General features: G+C 41.2%; 1 protein-coding gene across 3 annotated transcripts in view; it reads right to left on the bottom strand.

Annotated features, from left to right (window-relative positions):
• LOC142502137 (calcium and integrin-binding family member 3-like) overlaps window positions 1-17400 on the bottom strand; it is a 281160-nt gene that overhangs the window by 173218 nt on the left and 90542 nt on the right. For 2 of the 3 annotated variants that reach the window (XM_075613003.1, XM_075613005.1), the window contains exon 3: window positions 10518-10629. In XM_075613003.1, coding sequence (XP_075469118.1) covers window positions 10518-10629 — 112 coding nt within the window. The remainder of the gene's footprint in view (window positions 1-10517; window positions 10630-17400) is intronic. The other variant, XM_075613004.1, reaches the window with a different exon arrangement.

Genomic DNA, 17400 nt, shown 5'->3' on the forward strand with positions numbered 1-17400 from the left:
CTTATCTGATTATTCTATTTCAGATATGGAACTACAAGTTCTGTCTAAAGGCCCTTCTTTTGTTCCTACTACCATCCCCAAGGGATTTGAGATAGAGGTTGAGCTTTTCAAACCAGAAAGGAAACTTAACCTCAAATCCTTTTTTCTCCACAGAAGAGATGGTCTGCAGAATCAACAGCAGCAGCAGCAAACACAACATTCTGTTCAGGTACCTAACACTACAAGGGCAGTATGTAAACTAAATTCAAGGTTTATACTGCCATTAAAGAATGCTACTGTACGGGTTTTTATGAAAATGGTAAAGAACGATGTTAATCATTTCTTTAAGAGGAACCATAAGATCCATCATAACCTGACAAAGGAGGAGGATAGCTGCTTAAAAGCACTGCAATCGAACCCCAAAATAATCATTAAAAAAGCTGATAAAGGGGGCGCATTGGTCCTGCAGAATTATGAACATTATAGAGCAGAGGCCATTAGGTAGTTGGGGGATGCAGGATGTTACACCACGCTGCAGCGGGACCTCACAAAGACATATCAGCAAGAAATTACTAATATCTTGTCATTAGAGTTAGGAAACTCGTGGATTACAGAATCAGATCTAGAGTTCATGACCATGATTAATCCACGACACCCCGTACTATACTTATTATCCAAAATACATAAAAGTCTACACAATCCCCCCAGTAGGCCGATAATATCGGCCACCAATTCTATTAACCAACCGTTGACTATTTTTGTCGACCAGTTCCTTCAACCTATTGTTATGGAGGGTCGTGCCTACATTAGGGACACATTTCACTTTCTGGATAAGATAAAAACATTATCACTGCAAGGTAAAAAGATCCTACTGGTAACAATGGATGTCACCAGTTTGTATACCATTATCCCACATACAGAGGGAATTGAAGTTGTAAAAAGGTTTTTGGAGTTAAAACACACTTCTCAACCACCGATTGATTTCATCATTTTGTTGCTACATATTGTTTTGCACAAAAACTATTTTAAATTTGAAAATACCTATTACTTGCAAACTAATGGAACAGCTATGGGGAGTAATGTAGCGCCCTCATATGCAAACCTATACATGGCAGACTTTGAAAACAGGTACATTTACAACACTGTTTACGAGCAAAAAATATTATTTTTTTGTCGGTACATTGATGACTTGTTCATCATATGGGAGGGGACTGATGATGAATTAATTGACTTTTTCAACTACTTGGAAGAAATTCCCACACCAGTTCGCTTCTCAAAAAATTGGAGTGATAAACAAATTTCCTTCTTGGATGTCCTGGTTTCCTTTGATGGACAGGTCATACATACTGACCTATATAGGAAACCTACGGATAAGAACTCCACGCTGTGGGGATCTAGTTTTCATCCTGTCTCCTTGAAAAATATGCTCCCATTCTCTCAAAAAGTGAGGGCGACACGAGTGGTTGACAGACCCGAAAATCTGGATCTAGTGTTTAAGGAGATAGAAACTAGATTCATTGAGCATGGACATAAAAAATCTAACGTAGAAAGGGCTCTCCAAAAAGAAGAGCATTAATATACACTGGGGCTACTACAGCGGGATGAGGTACTTAATACAATTTGTAAAGAAAGACCTAGATTTGCGTATCAAAGGGGATGTAATATTAAAGATATCCTGATCACAGCAGATGATAAAAAACACTAACAGTTATCACATTTTTTGAAAACAAAACCTGGGTGCTATAAGTGCTATGGCTGCACCATCTGTAATAGTCTCAACACTGGGGAGGAATTTCGTCACCCCAGAAGTGGTCACAAATTTAAGATCAATCAAAGAATCACTTGTACCAACACAGGATGTTAAAAACACGCTTGATAGAGCATCGTAGCAAAATTAATGCCAAAAAGGAGGACACGGCATTAATTAGGGATTGCACTGATTTTCATCAAACAGTGTCTTCATTGAAACTGATGGGCATAGATCAGGTTTTAAAGACATTCTCTGGTTCAGATACAGACACCACTTTATTACAAAGAGAAGCGTTCTGGACATTCACGCTTGATACTGTTTACCCTAGGGGCCTCAATGATTATAATTCCCTTAACAGCTTCATTAGTGTAAGGTAAGATAGATTAATCCTTTCTGGAGGGCTGAGAATGTGTAATGATTCTTTATATAATTTTTTATCATAGTGTTCATACTTTTTGGATTGTGTTGCTGCTGTTGACGTTGACCTCCATCCCAGGGATTTTTTCTGGACTTATTTTTATTAATTAATAAGTAATAATTTCCCTTGTTCTTTCCTTGAATCACACTTGTTTTTGTGTGCACTATTGGCATTAGTGCATGGGCATCACTATGTTTTTAATACCGGACTCTCATTGTGTGTTTTTTCTCTTTATCATGTCTCACCAACCATGGCCTCACTCATACAGATCCCCTGGATGGCATAAAGAGGGATTTCCGTTGCTAGACGTTAATCCAGTGATAACGTGAGGCAGAGGCACCTACTAAACCCTGCCATAACAAGATGAACTTTATCTTCAAATTTTGGGACTGACGGATGCTCTCACGCATGCGCAGTGATGGGATACCAAGATCCCTAGAGGAACCAACAGGAGAGTGCGTCATGACGTAATGACGTCCATGAGAGGGCTGAGGGACCGTGATGAGCGCTCGCGCATGCGCAGTAGATGGTATACCGAGATCCCCTGATGCTGGAGTTCTTATGACTCTCTGGGAGGTGGGACTGCCTACAGATGAGATCATCAGAAGATGAAGAAGACCCGGATGTGCGCCTTCAAGCGCAACACCACATGGATAAGGGACTTTAGACTGGTGAATGACCGGATGCTTTTTAAGTATTTACACCTGGGTTGGGGACTATACATGTTGGACATTTCATTATTGTTGTTATCTTCACTTGAGAAAGACCACTTTTAGTTAGTTGAAACGTTGTGCATTTGATTAATAATTTTTTTAAATCCGTAGAGCCCTGAACCCTCCGTTTTTTGTTGACTTTGGAGTCTGCCTTTCACAGGGGCACTGGATCAGGAGCACTGGTAACAGCAAGTATCATTAGATTTTTCAGCTTATGGTGAGCAGCATTCATTCTGTTTTGTACCTTTATTTATATAGCTCCATAAATGTACATAGCGCTTCACAGTAGTAATACGTTGTAATCATATAAATAACAAATAATATAAATAACAGGTCATGGGAATAAGTGCTTCAGACATAAAAGTAACATTAAGGAAGAGGAGTACCTGCTCTGAGGAGCTTACAATCTAATTGTAGGTAGGGGAACATATTGAGACAGTAGGAGGAAATTCTAGTAAGTGCGTCTGCAGGGGGCCAAGCTTTATGTATCACGTGTCCAGGATTATCCACGGTGCTATTCATATGCTTCTTTAAGCAAGTGTGTCTTAAGGTGGGTCTTAAAGGTGGATATTGCTTGTATTGCTAGTCGGGTATTGAGGGGAAGGGGATTCCAGAGGTGCGGGCAGAAAGTGAGAAAGGTTTAAGGCGGGAGAGAGCTTCAGATAGAAAGGGCGTAGAAAGAAGACATCCTTGAGAAGAACGCAAGAGTCGGGATGGTGCATAGCGAGAAATTAGGGCTGAGATGAAAGGAGGGGCATAAGAGTGTAAAGCTTTAATGTGAGGATTAGAATTGAGTGTGAGATGTGGGATTTGATCGGAAGCCAGGAGATGGATTTCAGGAGGGATGATGCGAAGACAGATTTAGGAAAGAGTAGGGTGATTCTGGCAGCAGCGTTTAGGATAGATTGTAGGGGAGACAGGTGAGAGGCAGGACGGCTGAGCAGCAGGAGGTTGCAGTAATTGAGACGGGAGAGAATGAGGGCCTGAGTCAGAGTTTTAGCAGTTGAGTAACAGAGGAAAGGGCGTATCTTTGTGATATTGCAGAGAAAAAAGGCTTGACTGGTCTGTGTGGTTGATTTGAAGTGCTGGTTGTTTAAAGTGTGCAGTTAGAACCAGAAGCAGTTTGAACAAGGAAGCGGTTAAACAAGGTATAGTTTATTGAAGTACAGTTTACTGTTAGTACTTATAACCTTCATAGTTATTAGAATGAGCAGGATTGAAAATGTCACTCAATGCACATTTTGCCACATGTATGTGCACTTGGAGCAGCTGTTCCAAGGAGCATACCACTGATCTGAAGAGGCAACTTGCAATATTGATTGACATTGGCAATCTTGAAAGGGGTTTAGAGCTCACTGAGCAGGCCCTTGCTTCGACTAGTGGTGCAGATGGTGGCGCTGTTAGTGAGGAGCAGGTAGGTAGCTTGGTTGCTGTTAGTGAGGAGCAGGTAGGTAGCTGGGTTACAGTTAGAAGGGGAACCATGGGTAATAGGGAGAGGCAGGTCGTTTCTGAGCTGACATCCCAATAGATTTGCCATGTTGAGTGAAGATATTGGGAATGTTGGGGCAGAAATGGCAAGGCTGGGGGAGACTAATTCCACTAGCAGCCAGGGGAATAGTTCCTCCAGCACAGTGGGGACTCAGGATGCTCAGATACAAAGAAAGATTGTGGTAGTAGGGGACTCCATTATTAGGAAGGTAGATAGGGCAGTCTGTTGCCGGTACCGCATGAACCGAACAGTTTGTTGTCTCCCGGGTGCTCGGGTTTGGCACATTGCGGATCGGGTAGACAGATTGTTGGGGGGGCTGGGATTGACCCGGCGGTCTTGGTACACGTTGGTACCAATGACAAAGTTAGAGAAAGATGGAGGGTCCCTAAAAATGATTACAGAGATCTAGGCCAAAAGCTTAAGGCAAGGACCTCCAAGGTAGTATATTCTGAAATATTACCAGTGCCATGCGCTACCGCAGGAAGATCAGTCAGAGATCAGGGAGGTTAATGCATGGCTAAGAAAGTGGTGCAGGAAGGAGGGGTTTAGGTTTTTAGAGCACTGGGACTCCTTTTCTGAAAGGTGCCATCTATATTCTAGGGACGGATTGCACCTCAATGAAGAGGGATCTTCTGTGCTAGGGGGGAGAATGCTAAAAAGGTTGGAGGAGATTTTAAACTACATTGGAGACACACTTTATTCGAGCTCGGCTAGTCCCACGAATTCGGGTATACCCGGGTGTATTGAGGTTTGTGACTGTTTTCTGCCCAAGTGCATTGAGGTATTTTCCAGGCAGGGATTGAAGCATTTTATTCCCGCTGGCTGCAATACAGCACAGTATATATATATATATACTGCATTACAATTCATGAATTTATGCCATCTGGTAGACACGCGAAGCATTGCAGCCTATTAAATCCTAATCATTATCATTTAACAGATCAGCCGCCCGTCAGCCAGGCATGAACCCAGGCTGGGAAGGCAAACGCAACGGGGCTTGTCAGAGGTGAGGAGCGGCGCATTCCAGGTATCTGCCAGGTATATACTGGGTATTTGCTCGAATAAAGTGTGTCGGTGCAGTAGGTTGGAGGGGGGAGAGGAATGAAACAGATAATGAACTAAATGGAATAGATGAGGAAAAAGGTGGTATGGAGGTAGAATGGGGGCAGGTGCAAGTTTGACAAGCAGAGAGACACCCATAGTAAATACAGATAATACTAGAAAACTTCTAAAGACTAAACCAAGTGGAAGCAGAAAGGAAGGAGCAGATGAGATAATAGTACAGGCTAAAAAAAACTTAAATTCATGCTTGCTAATGCAAGAAGCCTGACAGATAAAATGGGGGAGCTTGAATTAATAGCTGCAAGGGAGCAGTATGATATCATAGGCATTACTGAAACATGGTGGGATGAAACTCATGACTGGACAGTTAATTTAGAGGGCTATTCTCTTTTTCGGAAGGATCAAACAAATAGAAGGGGAGGTGGAGTATGTTTATATGTTAAACCGGATCTAAAACCTATTATAAGGGATGATGTCTATGAAGGGAATGATGAAAATGTTGAGACTTTGTGGATAGAAATTAGCAGTTGAGGTAAAAGTATAAAGAAAATGTTTGTGGGAATATTATTTATTTATTTTATTTATAAAATATTTTACCAGGAAGTAATACATTGAGAGTTACCTCTCATTTTCAAGTATGTCCTGGGCACAGAGTAAAACAAATAATACATGGTTACAAGTACAGTTACATAAATGAACAGGGTATACATTATATACAAGACATTGCGTGTACAGTTAAAGAAAATATATATTATGAGCGTATGAAACAGTTGCAGACCAGGTTAAAATGTGAGACAGCCTTAGATTTGAAAGAACTTAAACTGGTGGTGGATATGAGAGTCTCTGGTAGGTTGTTCCAGTTTTGGGGTGCACGGAAGGAGAAGGAGGAACGTCCGGATACTTTGTTGAGCCTTGGGACCATGAATAGTCTTTTGGAGTCTGATCTCAGGTGATAAGTGCTGCAAGTGGTAGGGGTGAGGAGCTTGTTCAGGTAGCTGGGTAGCTTGCCCATGAAGAATTTAAAGGCAAGACAGGAAAGGTGAACTTTGCGCCTAGACTCTAGTGTTGACCAATCTAGTTCTTTGAGCATTTCGCAGTGGTGTGTGTTGTAGTTGCATTGGAGAACCAAACGACAAATTGAATTGTAGAGGGTGTCAAGTTTGCTAAGGTGGGTTTGAGGAGCCGAGCCATATACTATGTCTCCATAGTCAATAATTGGCATTACCATCTGCTGTGCGATACGCTTTCTGACCAGGAGACTTAGGGAGGATTTGTTCCTGTAAAGTACCCCTAGTTTGGCATAGGTCTTGGTTGTCAGGGTATCAATGTGCATACCGAATGTTAAGTGGGAGTCAAACCATAAGCCCAGGTATTTAAAACTAGTGACAGGGGTTAGGGTGGTGTTAGCGTTGGTTCTAATATGGAGCTCAGTCGCTGGAAGCTTTACAAATTTAGTCTTGGTCCCAAATACCATTGTTACAGTCTTGTCAGTGTTTAAAAACAGTTTGTTTTGGGAAATCCAGTTTTCGAGTCTCAAAAAGTCAGACTTAAATATGTGTTGAAGGTCAGAGAGGCTATGGCTGTGTGCATATAGGATTGTGTCATCTGCATACATGTGTATTGAGGCTTCCTTACAAGCTGTGAGAAGATCATTAATGAACACTGAGAAGAGTAGGGGCCCCAGAACAGAGCCTTGCGGGACACCACAGGTGATATGCAGGGGGTTGGAGTTAGAGCCTGAGATGGACACATGTTGGGATCTTCCTGATAGGTAGGACTGAAACCAGTTTAAAGCATGTTTCTCTATTCCAGAGCTCTGGAGTTTGTTAAGCAGGATAGCATGATCAACTGTGTCAAAAGCCTTTGCAAAATCTAGGAATACTGCACCAGTGAGTTGTCCCCGTTCCATTCCACACTGGATTTCATTGCAAAGTTTTAGCAGGGTAGTTACGGTGGAGTGTTTGGGACGAAACCCAGATTGGAATTGGCTAGGGAAATTTTTCTTGGTGTAGAAATCGCTTAATTGGGAGTGGACACATTTTTCCATGACTTTGGATAGAATTGGGAGAAGTGAGATTGGCCTGTAGTTTGAGACAGTGTTTTTGTCCCCACTTTTGAAGATTGGGACAACTCTGGCAGTTTTCCAGGTCTTAGGGATATGGCCTGCAGACAGGATAGAGTTGACTATGGACGCAATTGGTTTGGCAATGGCTGGGGCACCAAGTCGTAGGAATCTAGATTGTAGTAAATCGGGTCCACATTGGCTGCTTAGTTTTAGTTATATGCTATAAACCACCAAATATCTGTGAGATTGAGGAAGCTAAAATACTTTTGCAAATGGAGAAGGCATCAAAACTGGGTCATGTTTGCATAATGGGGGATTTTAATTATCCAGACATAGACTGGGGCAATGAGATTAGCGTTACAATAAAAGGAAACAGGTTTATGGGGGTGCTTAAAGACAATTATATGACCCAAATTATTGAGGAACCAACCAGGAGAGGGGCAGTTCTTGATTTGGTTAGATCAAACAATGTAGAAGTAATAATAAATATTCAAGTCCTGGAACATTTGAGTAACAGTGATCATAACATGGTCTCATTTGAAATAAATTATCAGAAAACAGATTACTTGGGTTCAACAAAGACCTTAAACTTTAGAAAGGCAGATTTGAATAAACTGAGGTCTAATCTACATGTAATACACTGGGATGATGTTTTTGCAGGGAAAAATGTAGAAGATAAATGGGCAGTCTTTAAAACATTGTTAGAAAATCACACTTATCAGTGTATACCCTTGGGTAATAAGTATAAAAGAAATAAGTCAAAACCAATGTGGCTAAATAAACAGGTAGGGGAGGAAATGGACAAGAAGACGAAGGCGTTTAGATTCTTTAAGTCAGAAGGGACAGAGACATCGTATCAGAATTATAAGGAATGTAACAAAAAATGCAAAAGAACAATCAAATTAACAAAAATGGATAATGAAAAAAGGATTGCAATAGAAAGTAAGGTCAACCCTAAAAAGTTCTTTAAGTACCTTAATAACAAAAAAATGAGAAAAGAAAATATAGGACCCTTTCAGTGTGAGATGGGTAGGCAGATTATTGGAGATAAAGAAAAAGCTGAGGTATTAAACACATTCTTTGCATCTGTGTTTACCAGGGAAGAATCAAGTTCAATAGTAGTGCCGCAGGAGGAAGCCACAACCTCCATATTAATGAACAATTGGTTAACTGAGGAAGAAGTTCATAAGCGACTTGAAAAAATTAAAGTTAATAAGGCACCTGCCCCGATGGCATACATCCAAGAGTTCTCAAGGAGTTAAGCTCAGTAATAGCAAAACCATTATATTTAATATTCAAGGACTCCATTTCCACAGGCTCAGTACCACAAGATTGGCGTAAAGCAGATGTGGTGCCTATATTTAAAAAGGGAGCTAGATCACAACCGGGAAATTACAGACTTGTAAGCCTGACTTCAATAGTAGGGAAACTACTTGAAGGTTTAATACGGGAAAATATTCAGGAATACCTAATGGAAAACAAAATTATTAGTAATAGTCAGCATGGATTTATGAAGGATAGATCTTGCCAAAATAACCTTATTTGTTTCTTTGAGGAGGTAAGTTGGAATTTAGACCAGGGTAATGAAGTTGATGTTACATAGTTACATAGTTACGTAGTAGATGAGGTTGAAAAGACGTAGGTCCATCAAGTTCAACCTGTGCTAAATTTAGACAACAGATAATTTATCCTATATCTATACTTACTTATTGATCCAGAGGAAGGCAAACAAAAAACCCATTAAGGGGAAAAATTAATTCCTTCCTGAATCCAAGAATTGGCAATCGGATGAATCCCTGGATCAACAGCCTTCCCATGTATACTTATTTGGTATATCCCTGTATACATTTCCCATCTAAAAAGATGTCCAACCTTTTTTTGAACAAATCTATTGTATCTGCCATCACAGTCTCCATGGGTAATGAATTCCACATTTTAACTGCCCTTACTGTAAAGAACCCTTTCCTTTGTTGCTGGTGAAATTTCCTTTCCTCCAACCTTAATCCGCATTAATTCACTTATCGAAGTTCAGTGAATAGGCCCCATAGAATTAGTTGACACAGATAATAGAATAGTTTGCACCTTTATTTATAGGCAAATTATCAAAAGCAGGGATGTTTATTATAATATCTCATCTTCAAAACGAGATTTATTACTACAGGCATACCCCGCATTAACGTACGCAATGGGACCGGAGCATGTATGTAAAGCGAAAATGTACTTAACGTGAAGCACTCCCTTTTTCCCACTTATCGATGCATGTACTGTACTGCAATCATCATATACGTGCATAACTGATGTAAATAACACATGTGTAACAGGCGCTATAATCTCCCCGCTTGCGCACAGCTTCGGTACAGGTACAGTAGGGAGCTGGTATTGCTGTTCAGGACGTGCTCACAGGCGCATGCACGAGCTACCGTTTGCCTATTGTGCGATATGTCCTTACTCGCGAGTGTACTTAAAGTGAGTGTCCTTAAACCGGGGTATGCCTGTATTTGCTTTCAGTGAGATTTTCCTCTTGATCAATCAGGTGCTATTTCAAACTATTATTGAAGATTGGAGACTGATAAATAACCACTTTAAAGTGCATTGCGTAACAGAAACTTTTCGAAGCAAACATATTAGGGCTATTTATCAAAATCTCCCAGCTTCAAAACTTGGACAAAACCAATGCAATTGAAGTGCACCAAATGTAACAAATAACAATATTCCATTGCTTTCTAGCTGGTTACTTGTCTTTGATAAATATGCTGCTGTGCTTTGCACTGCTTTTGCAGCTGGGATACTTTAGTAAATATCTGCCATTGTTTTGGGTTCACCCTGAGAGCAACGGGTGATACTGCGTGCAGATTAACTCAAAATAAGTAACTGAGATGCTACATTGACTTAAAGAAGAACTTTGGATTTCAGCATGTATTATGTTAGACTCCAATTATCTTTCTGAGTCGTGCCAATTAGCACACGATTAATTATTTATGAGGCACTGGATAAGAGTGACATTTGGCAACCTTTGCAGTTATTGCTTCCCTATGCTTTACCTTAAACTCTGGCATGCTGCCGATAAGCTCATAAGGAATCCTTACATCGGGTTTATTTGTGTAGTCATCTGGAACAAGCTGTGGTGCAAGGTCTCGATACCTGTGGAAAAGCCTTACATATGAAAAAATAAATTAAATATAAATTAAGACATCATTCTACATTGGCCATGTTACATCTTAAGTGTTGCATATAAAGTGTCTGTTTAGTTAATACTGGATTTATCATTTGTGGATGTTTTGTCTATATTTTAATATCTTTAAACATGGATGCTTACTGAATACCTGGACTATCATTCTGATTTCATTTTTTCCCACAGGTATGTTTGTCTAAATCCTATCAGTTTACCCTCATCTACAACTCTGATCTAATTAACAGCTTCCTGATATGTTTGTCTGAATAGAATAGGCAGACCCCTCCCTTTATTATTAATGAAGAAGTGAATGTACTAGGGTACTTAAGTCAGTCTATCTTGGCTGTGTTACATATTAAAGTGCTGCATATAAAGTGTCTGTGGAGTTAATACTGGAGTTAGAATTGGAGGTGACCAATACAAGAAGATCTGGACTGCACTACATCTCTGCAACTGTGAGAACTTGACTTTCTAAATGCTCTGATAATTTGTACGCTTCCTATCCTCAATACATGGGAAGTCTCCCCTCCTGCATGTAACTATGCCTTCCCTACTGCTTTTTCTGTTTACTGTTCCTCACATCTTTGTAAACATTTCTGTTCTCTCCAACTTCCCCACTCTCCTCCAATCCCTATTTCTTCATCTATCCTCCCCTCCACCTATGCCTGTGCCCATACACTGAACCATTATCTACACTGGCGACACACTTTATTCGAGCTCGGCTAGTCCCACGAATTCGGGTATACCCGGGTGTATTGAGGTTTGTGACTGTTTTCTGCCCGAGTGCATTGAGTTATTTTCCGGCAGGGATTGAAGCATTTTATTCCCGTTGGCTGCAATACTGCACACTAAATATATATATACTGCATTACAATTCATGAATTTATGCCATCTGGTAGACACGCGAAGCATTGCAGCCTATTAAATCCTAATCATTATCATTTAACAGATCAGCCGCCCATCAGCCAGGCATGAACCCAGGCTGGCAAGGCAAATGCAACGGGGCTTGTCAGAGGTGAGGAGCGGCGCATTCCAGGTATCTGCCATGTACATACCGGGTATTTGCTCGAATAAAGTGTGTCGGTGCAGTATACACCTCTCTCCCAACAATTTCTTTACCCCTCAATAATAAATAACCCCACAAATCCTCTATTCACACCCTCTTTCTACTCCCTCCTGCTGCCGGGGATATCTCTCTCTGAATACTGGACCCAGTCATATACAGACCTTCTTTCATCCTCGCCTCCCTGCCACCTCCTTACTGTCTAATGGTGTTAACCTATCTGATTTGATCTAATACTGACTAACCTTAAAACTTACCTCACAAATAACACATCCAAATAGCCTGCACTCCTGGCTATTGTCTCACACCCACAGTCACTGAGGCAAACACTGCAAGCCACTGCACTTATTCCCTCACCTGCTGTCTCTGTAAGTCTCCCAACACAACACTTAGATTGTAAGCTCTTTGCAGCAGGGATTTCCTTTCCTATTGTCTGATTTTGCTGTGTTTATTGTATTATTATTATAATTCCGTGAACTGTATTCTTTGTGAAGTGTTGAGTACACTTTTGGCACTATATAAATAAAGACATACATACATACATTACTTTATTTGAGGACTTTACTGATGCAAAACCGGTACTGATCTACCAGTGAGAGCGTAGTAATGCCAAACTGACTTCATGTCAACATAAGTCCAGTTTTTACATTCTAACTTGAATCCCACTGCATTGTGGTCACTAACAAATCTGTATCACTATAGATAATGGAGTTGTGGAAAACTATAACAAAGTCCAGTCTAGTGATGACATAGTACCAGGTTGGCAATACTTGGAAAAAAAAGCTTGTTCCCCCTATACAGAATATCATTCAACAATTCAAAATGAGGGAACACTGTAGCGATAGAGAGGGGGATGGACCCAGTAATAAAGTGGGTACCCCTCACAGGGCCACCTCCACCATCGAATGGGAGGCGAGGGGTTAACTGTTATAATGTTTAATAGTGTTTTTATTCTCCTGCCTCATTGCAACCTGTGTCTCCCCTGGTTATATGTATTTTTCCCATTATAGTGTGTGCACCCAACTCATAGACTGGGATCAGATCGAGAGGGAAAGGGTGAATTGCATTAACATGTTTATTGCCCTTTGATCCCCTTCCCTACTTTTCTATCCCCATTTGCAGCCCATCCCATAAGCCGCCATTGGAGCTCCATGCAAGTCAATGGAGATTTCTGTGGTTTGGGCCTAATATCAGAAAAGACCAGCAGGTGGCGCCCGAGAGGACAAGCGGAACGTCGCCATTGAAATGCATGGAGTAATGTATTTGCTCCGGTATAAAATATATACCTCAATTAACAGGATGGAGAGATTCGGTGTCTTGCTACCATTATAAGCATCTATATAGTATTATCACATGATGTTATCCACGAGTGACGAAGTTATAGTAACTACTCCTATCTATAACATATTTGGAGTCACTGGTATCCATGTAAGGATATAAATCATTATTACAGATATATACCTTACAATAATAATACGCACATATCTATATAAACAAACAATTATGATACCTGCAGTTAGGTCCGGAAATAATTGGACACTGACACAATTTTCATAATTTTGGCTCTGTACGCCACCACAATGGATTTGAAATTAAACAACCAAGATGAAATAGAATTGCAGACTTTCAGCTTTAATTCAAGGGGTTAAACAAAAAAGTCTGTAACCCATGGCATCACCAAACGCCTGGTTTCCTCCTTTGTGATGCTTTGCCAGGCCTTTACTGCAGCTGTCTTCAGTTGTTGTTGTTCGTGGGTCTTTCTGCCTTAAGTTTTGTCTTCAGCAAGTGAAATGCATGCTCGATCGGGTAGAGATCAGGTGATTGACTCGACAATTGCAGAATATTCCACTTCTTTGCCTTAAAAAAACTCCTGGGTTGCTTTCGCAGTATGTTTTGGGTCATTGTCCATCTGTATAGTGAAGCGCCATCCAATCAACTTTGCTGAATTTGGCTGAATCTGAGCAGATAATATATCCCTATACACTTCAGAATTCATCCGGCTGCTTCTGTCTTCTGTCACATCATGAATAAACACTAGTGATCCAGTGCTATTGTAAGCCATGCATGCCCATGCCATCACACTGCCTCCACCATGTTTTACAGATGATGTGGTATGCTTCGGATAATGAGCCATTCCAAGCCTTCTCCGTGCTTTTTCTTCCAATCATTCTGGTACAGGTTGATCTTAGTTTCATCTGACCAAAGAATGCTGTTCCAGAACTGGGCTAGCTTTTTTAGATATTGTTTGGCAAAGTTTAATCTGGCCTTTCTATTCTTGAGGCTTATGAATGGTTTGCACCCTGTGGTGAACTCTCTGTAATTGCTCTTGTGAAGTCTTCTCTTTATGGTAGACTTGGATAATGATATGCCTACCTCCTGGAGAGTGTTCTTCACTTGGCTGGATGTTATGAAGGGGTTTACCATGGAAAGGATCCTATGAGCATCCACCACTGTTGTCTTCCGTTGACGTCCAGGCCTATTTGTGTTGCAGAGCTCACCAGTGTGTTCTTTTTTTCTCAGAATGCACCAAACTGTTGATTAGGCCACTCGTAATGTTCCTGCTATCTTTCTGATGGATTTTCTTTTTTCTTTTGCAGCCCAAGGATGCCCTGTTTCCCTTGAATTGAGAGCTCCTTTGACTGCATGTTGTGGGTTCACAGCAACAGCTTCCAAATGTGAATGCCACACCTGAAATCAACTCCAGACCTTTTACCTGCTTAATTGATGATGAAATAACGAAGGAATAGCCCACACCTGTCCATGAAACAGCTTTTGAGTCAATTGTCCAATTAATTTTGGTCCCTTTAAAAAGAGGGGGCTACATATTAAAGAGATGTAATTCCTAAACCCATCCTCCAATGTGGATGTGAATACCCTCAATTTAAAGCTGATAGACTGCACTTTATGCCCATATTCATTTTTTAACTGTAACTTGAATTTATTTTGGTACACAGCCGAAATAACAAAACTTGTATCAGTGTACAATTATTTCCGGACCTAACTGTATATAATGGATACTAACATCACTACTATATAGAATAACCGTAGTTAATTTATAGTAACTTATGTCCCCATATACTTTAAAGTATATCAACTTCAAACTAAATATATTCCCTGTATATTTGGATCTGTAATACCCATTGATTCTACATATGACCACAAGTATCCCAGTGTTTCCTGTCTACACAGACTTGAAAGAGATCTAGGAATGTTTCTATACATTTCCTTACTTGGCATTAAAATGCAATCTATCAGATTTGAGTTTAAATATATATATATAAAGTGCATACTTCATAAGTACAGATGGCAAAGTACTTTTCATCAACAAAGTTCTACTGACATGTTCAGAACAAACTACTTACGCTATGGCACCTATGGGGTTAATAAGGAAATCCAATTTAGACATGAAAAGGTGTATATAAGGAGAGCAGGGAGAGCACACGTCCCCTTGCCTATCAGCCTTGAGAAAGCGTGCATACGCGAAACGGTCGTCGGCGGAGACTGATCATCACGCAGTTGCTCTTGTCACGGTGAGCTCTGCATATACCTCAGCTCTAAATATATAATTATATGAGTCAATGTGCCTAGTGGTTCCGAACACCACATAGACTTATACCTAATCTAGTGAGAGGAGCTCAACCTAGCAGGACAACTTACAGAGCCTGCAACTGATACACTGATCAGATGCATTTGTAACCACTGCCTGATCACACAAACGGTATGTGGTTCCTATGCAATACTGATCTCATACAGTACCGACCAACTTTATTCTTACTCGGCTAGCTCCGCGAATTTCGGAATATCCCGGTGATGTGCGGTTTTGTATCATTTTCTCCCGGGGTGTATTGCGTTATATCGCGCCCGTGATTTAAGCATTTTATTCCCGCTGGCTGCAATACTGCAATGCCGTGTAAAAACGCATGGGGGCGTTTGCAAGCTGTTGTCTTTGAAGCCGAGAAATTCATGAATTGTAATGCAGTATATACTGTATATATACAGTATATACTGTATAACAACAACCCCTATAACCCCTAACATACACATACAGTACAGTACTGTATATGCACATCAATGATACTATACGCCATCCCCTGGCGAGATGTGTTTACAGCAGAGAGAGAACCGCTGCTCTCTCTGCGCAAACATCGACACATTAAAAATTATTTAAAATAAATTTTTATTCATAGTGTAGATGTGCAGGGGGTCTCCGGAGCTGAACTGCGTTGGTTTCAGGTCCGGGGACCCCCTGCTCCCCGAGATACAGGCCCCTTTATGAGGTGCCGGTATCCCTCTGCATTTAAGGTCCCGATCACGTGACCGCGGCATGTACACAAAGCAGAGGGATACCGGCACACCCTAAAGGGGCCTGTATATCAGGGAGCAGGGGGTCCCCGGACCTAAAACCAAAACGTTTCTGCTCCGGAGACCCTCTGCACATGTACAGTATAAATAAAACACATATATAAATAAACACTCGTTCCTTACCTTAGCGGCTATGTGCTATGGTAACGAAGCAGCATTTCTGTATTTTAATAATATTGAACAGTGAGCAGGGGGTTCCCTGAGCCAGAAATTAAAGCTCAGGGGACCCCCTGCTCCTGCACAATATTATTAAAATACAGAAATGCTGCTTCATTACCATAGCTGATAGCCGCTAAAGCAATGAAGGGGTTAACCCACCGTGCCCGCTTTATTGTGGGTAGCGGGGGTGGGTGAAGGGGGTATTTGGCCCTTGGTGTGAGTTTAGGGCTTGTGGGGGGGTTGCGGGTGCACTTAACCCCTGCACGGCCGTAGCAGTTAATACCGCTACGGTCATGAAGGGGTTAACCCCTCCTGCTACCCCCCCCGCAAGCCCTAAACAACCACCGTTGGGGCTAATACCCCCTTCACCCACCCCCGCTATCCACAATAAAAAAAACTCACACACAGCAGCCGCCCAAAAAATAAATAAATAAATCTAAATAAATAAATAAATAAATACATTTAAAATACATTTTTATTCATAGTGTAGATGTGCAGGGGGTCTCCGGAGCTGAACCGCGTTGGTTTCAGGTCCGGGGACCCCCTGCTCCCCGAGATACAGCCCCCTTTATGAGGTGCCGGTATCCCTCTGCATTTAAAGGTCCCGATCACGTGACCGCGGCATGTAAACAAAGCAGAGGCATACTGGCACCCCCTAAAGGGGCCTGTATCTCGGGGAGCAGGGGGTCCCCAGACCTAAAACCAAAGCGGTTCAGCTCCGGAGACCCCCTGCACATCTACACTATGAATAAAATTGTATTTTAAATGTATTTATTTCTATTCATGTATTTATTTAGATTTATTTATTAATTGTGCTGCTTCTGTGTGTGAATTTTTTTTATTGTGGGTAGTGGGGGTGGGTGAAGGGGGTATTAGCCCCAACGGTGGTTGTTTAGGGCTTGCGGGGGGGTACCGGGTGCACTTAACCCCTTCACGACCGTAGCGGTTTTAACTGCTACGGTCGTGAAGGGGTTAAGTGCACCCGCAACCCCCCCGAAAGTCCTAAACTCACACCAAGGGCCAAACACCCCCTTCACCCACCCCCGCTACCCACAATAAAAAAAATTCATGCACAGCAGCCCCACAATTAATAAATAAATCTAAGTAAATAAATAAATACATGAATATATATATATATATATATATATATATATATATATATATATAT

This window comes from Ascaphus truei, chromosome 8 (assembly GCF_040206685.1).
Source record: "Ascaphus truei isolate aAscTru1 chromosome 8, aAscTru1.hap1, whole genome shotgun sequence".
Lineage (NCBI taxonomy): Eukaryota > Metazoa > Chordata > Amphibia > Anura > Ascaphidae > Ascaphus > Ascaphus truei.